Genomic DNA, 10,142 nt, shown 5'->3' with positions numbered 1-10,142 from the left:
GGGCATTCTCCTTTGGCAAACTTAAGTTTGTTTCCGAAAATAATCCAAAAATATCAAGTTATACATCATTTATATTTAACCGTATTGAGCGAAACATTTAATAATAATAATAATAATACCAGCCCTGTATTATATACTTGCCCACTGCTGGAGCACGGGCCTCCTCTACTACTGAGAGGGATTAGGCCTTAGTCCAGCACGCTGGCCTAGTGCGGGTTGGTAGACTTCACACACCTTCGAAATTCCTATAGAGAACTTCTCAGATGTGCAGGTTTCCTCACGATGTTTTCCTTCACCGTTAAACATTTACTACAAAAAAAAATACACAAATCTATACTATTATATAAAGCTGAAGAGTTTGTTTGTTTGAACGCGCTAATCTCGGGAACTATCGGTTCAAACTGAAAAATTCTTTTTGTGTTGGATAGCCATTTGTTCCTGGAGTGCTATAGGCTATATATCATCACGCTATACCTATACCGAAAACTTTAGCCCGAAAAACTTTATAACACGGGTGGAGCCGCGGGCAAAGCGAGTCATTGATATTTAGAACATAATTAAAACATTGTAATGTATTCAAGTACTTATAATGTATAGTTCATGCACAACTATTTAGGTCCTCTTTCTGTGGCTATCATAGTGCTATCGTTATGGATAGCGGGTAAAGCAGCGTTTACACTTACCACTGATTTAAATAAACGAACAATAGTTTTTAGAATCGATTGCAAAATTCAACCAATCAGCATGTTTTTTTTTAGAAATACTTACAAATTACTTAATTTGATTGGTTCATTCTCGGAATCAGATCAAAAATTAATATTGGCATCGTTTATTGAAATCTGGGTTTACCTGTTCAATTATAGTTACTTTACAATACTTTTGGGGCTTTCCTGTCCAAGTTGCCAAACTTCATGACATTTATTAAAACACGTATTACGAGAAGAATCATATATTTAATTCAAATAAGTAAAAGGAAAAAAACAATTAAAATATTAAGTCATTCAAAATTACATCTAAATAAAGAATACAATTTTTAGGTAACATACTATATATTTGTCACCTTCATAACTGGCCAAACAGTATTAATTGACCGGTGTTTTTTTAAAACAGCCAGCTAGGTATTGACCTCTAACAGCCACGATTAAGAAAACCAGTCAGACACAAACTAGCTGAACAGATGTTCCAAACAATCAGTGACGAAGAGTATATAACCGATTCCTGCAGGCTTCTCTTTGCTTAGAATCTAATTATTAGAATGATTTGCAGACTGCATTTTGTACCGAAATGTTCTGGGTTCCCTTTCGGTAAATGACACCCTTTGTCATTGCAAACAATATTCGTTAATTTTAACGGAAACATTTATTTCATTTGTGTAAAACAAAATAAACCGTCTGAAGTTTATTTTATGATAATGGTTCGCTAACGATACAAAATTCTATAAGCGGATTAGTTTTGACTTTGTGCAGCTGCTTTTGTGGCTGACTGGCCGGATCAGAATGAAGTTTGATCGTCACAATCACATAACATTTACTAGTTTGATTCGTTTAATTTTGGAATCGGTCTGTAGATCTTGATCGTTTGTCAATTTTGGCCATAAATCTATGTTTTTATATTATTTTAAAATAAATGTCAAAATGGTAAAATCATTATATACAATATTTACATACAATTCATTATTATATTATGTATTAATTAATTTCAAATAATAATAAAATATTTATATAGGTATTTAGTGATTCTTAAAAGTTATATATACATTAAAAAATTACGTCACATTAATTACTTTAAAAAATACAAAAAGTACATGCATTAGTAATATAAATATACAGATTTAATCTAAGATCATAGGACTGATCTTTTAACATTGAAGTAAGTACAACAGGTTAAATACTTAAGTAAGACGAATTGTTTGTGTATGTATATTTTATATTTGGGATCATTCAAAAGTTAATGTCGAATTGATTAAATCGACACGGGTTTTAATAATATACTTAATTTATAGCTTTATTAATTTTTAATTTAAATTGAATTAATAAAATCAGATATATTGATTGTTTATTCCTTACACTACTCCTAGCGACATCTGGCGATTTTTTTAACCTAATCAATAAACGCCGAATACTATAGAGACAATTGAAAAGTTGTCAGGGCCCTTATTCTGTATGATAGTGTAAACGCGTAACGCAGCCGTGTCATGTTATCTTCGAGAAATGTGCGTGGAATGGTATTCTGTAAGCCAAATGTCTATAGTCCTAAACATGATGCGTTGTGTTAAGTGCTTGTTACGCACTGTTAAAATAACGTGCGGGATAGAGAATAAGGCCCCTGCTAGGTATATATTTTATTAATCTCAACCAATGAGTTCTAAGGTTATAGAGTTAGCATTGAAAAGATTGTCATATAAAAATGTTCCGCTTATGCGATGGTTACTCAATGTATCGCCAAATACCGAAACTCCAATGTAAAATACTTCATATATTTTCCAAATATGTTATTTTTGTATTAATACTTAAGGAAGCTGTGACGTCTTGGCACACGAACATTTCAAAGACAACGACTCACTACCAATTGGAGCACAAATTTGTGCCTAAGGTCCGTTCTATATCTAACTATACTGTTCAATGCCTTGTGCTCACCTATTTTTTCCAGTATAGTTGAATAATGCTACAGGTAAGAATGGTTTAATACAAACACTAACATAATATTTCATTCGAAGACCAAATTATTCTAATTAACCTAGAGTTCGATGAACTTTTCCCCTTTGCATTTGCTAATATAGCTAAATTGTCAATAAATGGTCTCAATGACTATCTTCAGATCTATCTCGAGATTAAACCAATCAAAATATGTACTGGCATATGAAACTATATTGTGATTGGTCCATTTTCAGGATCGATTCGTAGTTACCGATTGAGATCGTCTACCGAACTGGCCGTAAATTATTTTATCTAAGTTTTTCTATTTACAAATTCGACATTACGCATACATCTTATGTAACTATTAAACACATCGATATATGTACTACGTGTTAGATATGGCGTTGCGTATTCATTGTGTTCGACTCAACTGTACTGCAATCCGTACACCTGACTTTAGTATGATTTCAACATCGACAGCGTGTGGTTATCTACGGACTGGCGTTCATAATATAACAACTCGAGTCTAAGTGTAAACCTGGATGTGAATAAAAAATATTAGTCAAATAAGTAAAATTATTTGTTGTTCAAGTGAATAAATAGTTTATAACAGTGACGTTTTGGTTTTAGTTAAAATTTTGAGTTTGTTTATATGAACGTCCGTGTCTATAGAATATACGTCAATGATTACATATAAATGTAATGTTTTTCTTATTACTACAACTTACTATCAATAATATTAACAATACATTTTAATAGTAATCATTCTGAATAAGATCATTCTCTATTTTTCCACCTTCAACGAATTATATCTCAACACGTGGAACAACTGCGTTGTTATAAACTTTTCAATTCTAGTTGGCCACGACTAGTTTGTTACTATTGATAAATAAAATCGCACGTGATATGACTGCTGAAAGTAATGTTTGTAATTAGGCGTAAATGTTGTACAGTCAGTCTCATATAAATGAATATGCTGACAGGAAGACGTTATATATTATCTTGTAATTATATATTGTCTTTATCCACGTTTATATGAATTTGAGACTGACTGTACATTTGTAATTCTACGAGGTTATGTACACCGTGATATTAATCGTTTTGGAAGCAAAATGTTAGTTAGAAAAATTTGTAGGACCAAAAAAAAACTAGTGAATTAATTGGACTGTTGATAACAAATAAATAGTTTTTGATAATTTTTTCACTGGTTCGAGTTTGGTAATGATAGTAAAGTGGCGACAATTATTCATAGTTATGAATGGCACCGATCGCAGTAATCGTAGTAGTACGGGTGATTACGTTGCATTACCATGAGTTCTCATTTATTATTCGTAAACAATAAACATTTATTTATTTAAGAACCTCCAACAAAGGATACACGGCGTAAAATAAATACATTGTCGTAATATTGGTACAATTAACAATGTGACGTGCCTTTTCAATTATAGGAATCATTAATTTTAATGTTTATAGAAAATATTTTTATTTTACTACATTGGTATTTTTGTATCTCTATTATTGATATAGAATAAAAAAAAAAGCGGTTCCAGAACGACTATAAAATGACCGTGTATATTGATTCGATCATTATTGAAAGTCATTTAAAATACTCCCAATCATACGTAAACATAGTTCTGTCTTAAATTAACTACCTATTTATATTACAGTATATTATATTCTTATACTTAAGTCTCTTTATATAAAACCTTTCACTCGTTGACAGTACATGCCCTTCGCTATTATTATTATGTATAAATTACATTTTGATATATTTATTATTAATTAAATTAATGGAATATTAAATAAAGTTATAGCATTACGTATCAAATAAAGTACAGTCAGCTACAAAAAGAATAACAACTTCAATTTTTTTAAACTCTGTATCTATTCCTGTCTTTTATCAACAATCGTTTTAGTGTCACTAAAATAAACTATTAAGGGTTCACTTCATTTTATGTACAAAAAAAGCTAATACAGTTAATGTTTAAAACTTTTGAATTTATTCAGTTATTTTTGTAGCCAACATACAGGTATATACAGGAATATACATATAGGTATTACATTATACACTTTAAAATATATCTTGCCGTTTCACTAATACAGTTCCACTTAAATAAAAAAAAAAGTTAATTTAATGTTTTCTTCAGCTAGTTAACGATGATGCACCGTAAATAAGATACCAGCCATTACCTTGTGCTTGATTTCCTGTGTACGCAGACGAGCACGACGGAATCCATTTTATTATATTGCATATTCATTTTTCTGTTTAATCTACGCGATATCCTCCTTAGACATCCCGTTTGTGTTAAGCAACTTCCTAAACACTAATATTTGTTCGTCTCAAATAGTCAAATAAACTTGACCCACTCACCATTATCACACTGTGCGTTGGTTTAGTGTAGAGTATCAGTGATCGGACGTGTCGGATACGATGACGACGGCGGTGTCGGTGGCGGTGTCGGTGGCGGTGTCGGTGTCGGTGTCGGCCTATAGCAGCGAGCGCGCGGCGCTGCTGCCGGGGCGGCGCGTGGCGCGGGCGGCGGCGCGGGCGGCGGCGCGCGGCGCGGGGGCGCGGCGTCAGCGTGCCGGCGCCGCGCCGCCCACGCACCACCAGCGCAGGCACGCCGGGTCCACGCAGCGCGCGCGCGCCGCGCGCCTCGACGCCTCCTCCAGCACCTCCTGGTACAATATTAAACGTACGTTACCTAAATGCTGAACACTCTTGGCAAAAAAATACGTATATTTTATTTAAATGATGTTAAAACAAAAGCGGCGATAGCCTAGTTGGGTATGGAACGGGTTGCCGAGACGAATGTCCGCAGGTCCAAATCCCAAGGGCACACACCTCTGACTTTTCTAAAAATCATGTGTCAAAATAAATAAAATATCTTGAAATTGAATCAATAACACAAGCCGACAAAAAAAAAATTTTTTTGTGTTTCTGTTCTAATGCTTGAATTCTGATTCCAAACATCGAAAAACACTCGGATATCCATTTTTAACCCTTAAAGTTTGCTTTTGTCTGATTTATGTTAATAAGTACGTTTTGAAGATTTTAAATGATTCTTATGAGGAATAGGCGGTAGCATTTTGATCATTTTAATTGCAAATTGTGAATTATGTCTGAACGGCGGTAGTGAGTGTTTACTAGTCTATTACTATTTAAAAAAAAAGTATATTTGAATTGTAACAACCGACTTTTATGTGGTACTTGGTTAGAAAATGGCACCAAGAAAGTGTAAACAGAATGTTGATTAATTCTGTTTTATTTGCGGTGAATTTATTAAAGTAAGAAGTAAGAAATTTGCTTCGGCAACGATTTTGAAGCATTGCGAAGCCTATGACGCTTATTATAGTCTTAAAATACGGAATCAAGATAAGAAATGGGTGCCTCACGGTGCTTGTGTTAATTTCAAATTGGAAAATATAATGTGAAAGTGAAACCAATAGTAGAGCCTAAATAAATATTGATGCTACCGTTACATATCAAGTTAGGGCTAATGAAGCAATTTCTGTAAGCTCTAGATCATAATTCTGAAGCTATTGAATATTTAAAGAGATTATTTCCCAAATTATCTGAAGCTAAAGTTAAAACTGGTATTTTCGTTGGACCACAAATAAAATAAATAGTGAGCAGCGATGATTTCACAAAATTCCTTATTGCTCACGAAAAATAATCCTGGAAGCGTCTGAAAGCAGTAGTCAATTGTTTTTTTGGGAATCACAGAGTCGACAATTATGAAAAGTTCATTGAAACTATGCTTGAAAGTTTTAAATTGATGGGATGCAGAATGTCCCATAAACTCCATATGCTACATGCTCACCTGGACAAATTTAAAGATAATATGGGTGCCTATTCAGAGGAGCAGGGAGAACGTTTTTACCAAGATGTAATGGACTTTGAACGATATTACCAAGAGCAGTACAACGAGAGTATGATGGGAGATTACATTTGGGGATTAATACGCACACGAACATAAAAGATCAAAAAAAATTTTTGAACATGATTTTTTGTTATTTTCTATTTGTTTGCTATTATTAGTCATAATTCTTGTATAAAAAAGACTGATGTTCAATAAAAACTTTTTTTATCGTAATTTTAAATAAAATTACAGAGGAAGTATAAAAATTTGTATGTATTTTTTTGAAACTTAGTAAAATTGCTCTAGTTTCTACAAAAGCAAACTTTGATCGGAACAGTTATTTTTTATTTATTTGTAACATAGGAGAAACCAAAATTTCACATTCAGGAGCCAGACTCAAAAATCGTGTTGACCGGTGTAATAGGTTTTTTTATACTATGCAAAGATGAAGCTTATCACGAAATTAGTGTAGACAATACAATAATGTTTATATTATTTGATGTATGCAATCAATCTTTTTTTCATTTATATAGTATAAAAACAAAGATTGATTCATTTTAAAGGTTATTTTTTTCCATTTTAAAGCATTTCAATAAAAGCTTGTCTTTAAATATTTTTTTTTATTATAACTTTTCCCCTGGAAATCTTTTAATTTGACAACATTTTTATAGGATTCCGTAAAAATAACTAGTGCGCTATCTTGAGCGATCTGCCTTGTTAGATTTATAATAACTTCACTTAGCTAAACCATGCATTATCATCCAAACTAAACCCTATGGAAAATTTCATATTAAATAAAAGCTAGTAAAAAATACATATTTCTTAAAACAGGAGTTTTTACGCGGTTTGTAATACACTACGGTTTCAGTTAAACCTTCGTTTCCAGCGAAACGTAAATAGCGTTAGTGACAAAGATCTCACCTGTTTCTTAAGCACAATATGCTTTCCTTTCCAGTACTTCATGAGTCCACGCTCCTGCAGCGTTGACACTATATCTGAGGAAGCTATCGCCAGGTCCTTGCTCAAATCTCTAATGCATAATGTAGACCCCGATGCAGAGCACAGCCTCTTCAGCAACGCCTCTTTCCAATAAGATCGGTAAGAGATCAGACCCAAGTCTGATAGTGGTGTTTCTGGTGACCCAACCTTGCCTTCTTCTTTTGTCAGGAGGTAACCTAATGAAAAAGATATAAAATAACATGTAACCCTCTTATTCATAGACGTTATCTATCTAAGGACGTAGCATTGCTGTGATAACAAGTATGTTTCTCAGTGCTAACGGCATGGCAGTCTTCACAGTGCGGCGACACAGGACCGTTGTGATTGGCTAATATTGAGATACAACTTGAGTCTAATTGGCTGTCAGATAAACAAAGATGAACAAACAGCAAGCTGTCAGATAAACAAAGCTGAGACACAGACTTGTTATCACAGCAATGCTCCGTCCATAGATAAATAACTTCTATGAATAAGGGGGTTAATATTTAGAATGCCATTATAATTCACGTCTAGTGTAGTCATTACCGAGTGGGGAAAAAATGTAAGTAACTTTTTCACTTACATGATTTGCTTAAGTACACGTTTTAATAGATCATTTATTTATTTTAATTCTCCAAAAATAATAACACGATATATTTAATGAATTACTTATTAAAACATTATAATGATCACACTGTATCTCTATAGCACATAAGTAGTGTTTATCACATATATTCTAATTTCATTATGGCTGATTTTACTACGATAAATAAATTCTTACAGGTTTCAGAACTTACACGGCCCGAAGAGCCATTAAATTTGCACATACGGGACAAGCTTTAGCAAGCAACATGATTCGCTTTGTAATCCCATATTTATATATTAAAGGAAAATTAAAATAATTTCCAAATAATATTATTAAAACTTACGCGACTGGTTAGCGATTTCGACTAAGAATACGTAAGTGTAACCGTTTCGTTACCTAGTAAAATAATCCAAATAATTAAAAAAAGGATATTATACGAATTTAAATCTAAGGCGTTGGAGGCCAATGGTTTCGATTTTTCATGTGACCATTACGCAGTTAGAATATAATTTAATTACTCTTATAATAAATCACCACTGTCAACAATTACCGAATAAGAATGTCTGAATTGTGGGACATCAAACATTATAGAAATTCTTGGAGATTGTCATATGCTGCTTGTTAGTTGCAGGAACTCGCTGGATGCAGGACGCTTCTAATAGGTCGGTCTAGAATTTTTTAGAGCTCTATGTTCTGTAGTGGACTTCCTGTGGCTGATGGTAATTTTCTATGAGACAGTGGTCCGCAGTCACAGTGTAGTCGAATCGGTATTTGCTATACCAAAAGTGTGGACATGGTGATTCTTGATGCTGCGAGAGGCTGTAGTCATTTCGTTGCATTATAAATAAATTGACATCCACCAGCCGTCGCATGTAGTACAAGTTCGTTGCGCCGATCGTACGTAAGGTCAGTGGGACGACAAACATACGACATTAAATACTTTTTTGCAGCCTATAAACGTCTGACCGCCCTCACCCGATACTGAAACCCCTGCAATCCAGTTGTAAGCTCGCATTATATGACACCGACTGATGAAATTTATACCTAATTTAAAATATCCGAAGTTATATCATTGATTTAAATAAAATTAAGTAATAAATATTCGTATAACTTGTTTTGAAGTATGGTAAGTGCAACTTTGTTCGCACATGTGATAAATAAAGAGTTATTTTTAAGATGCTAAACGAGGTTCTGAGAGTACTAACCAATTTTTAAATTAAACTTTTTAATCAAATACATATGGAGTAAACGACGTTAGTCTGTTACCTTAGGTAAGAATTCGTACACCCTCATATAAATCGCTGCGTAATTCATTCATATTAAAAACACCCTTCTTAATGAAAATCAGCGCAATTGTAACAAATCGTACCGGTATTAATTCACGTATGCGGTCAACATGAACCGTCTAACAGGGGTTTGTTGTGTCCCCGGCGCGGCGGCCGACGACCCTGCCGCCCCCCGACGCCCTCCCGGTCCGCGATCGATGCTCTGCCGTATAGATCGGTCTGCTGTCTAGACTTCCCCCTCGCCACCCCCAGGGGTCGGAGACGACCGCCGGTAGAAGCGAGAAATTTTGATGGGACCCCACGCGTCTGCCCGATTATTGTTTTAACGTTTATTAATTGGGACCGCGTCGAGTGTGGATGAGTTATTTAAATTTCAACGACGGTTGTCATAGAATTAATAAGGGTCTGTTTCACATGTTTCAAGTGAATTTTATTTGACAGTTGCCATATTAAACAGCTAATTTGGATAGTACTCTTTTGTTACCATTTATTTGGGAGTACAGTATAGATGAATCTGACTTTTGTATTTGGCTTATACATATGAGACGTGCAGTTATTCAGAATTTGTGAAATACGCCGTAAATGTCGAGCTTTGAGTTCTTTTCATATTAGACTATAATCATCTATATATTTTTTAAATAAAGTCAGAGAGATAATTATCTTTTACTTACCACCTTACCATAAAATAATCGCCGACATTTCCACGTAGCTTCTATGTATTCTTAATATGTCTGTTTTATTACTTTGACGCATTAATGATTAACTGTAAAATAGTGTATAGGTAAGAATCGAA

The 10,142-nt window shown here is 33.9% G+C and overlaps 1 protein-coding gene across 1 annotated transcript in view; it reads right to left on the bottom strand.

The window, feature by feature from the left end:
- Positions 1–5,191: 5,191 nt before the first annotated feature.
- Positions 5,192–10,142, bottom strand: part of LOC115443057 (histone acetyltransferase KAT7) — a 33,587-nt gene continuing 28,636 nt past the window's right edge. The window contains exons 10-11 of the mRNA XM_037442256.1: positions 7,421–7,674; positions 5,192–5,315 (exon numbers count right to left, since the gene is read on the bottom strand). Of these exons, the coding sequence (XP_037298153.1) occupies positions 5,214–5,315; positions 7,421–7,674 (356 nt within the window). The 3' untranslated portion in view covers positions 5,192–5,213. The remainder of the gene's footprint in view (positions 5,316–7,420; positions 7,675–10,142) is intronic.

Source organism: Manduca sexta, chromosome 24 (genome assembly GCF_014839805.1).
Source record: "Manduca sexta isolate Smith_Timp_Sample1 chromosome 24, JHU_Msex_v1.0, whole genome shotgun sequence".
NCBI classification, from domain to species: Eukaryota; Metazoa; Arthropoda; class Insecta; order Lepidoptera; family Sphingidae; genus Manduca; species Manduca sexta.
Note: the sequence above shows the minus strand (reverse complement) of the source record. Positions and strands in the feature narration are given on the sequence as shown.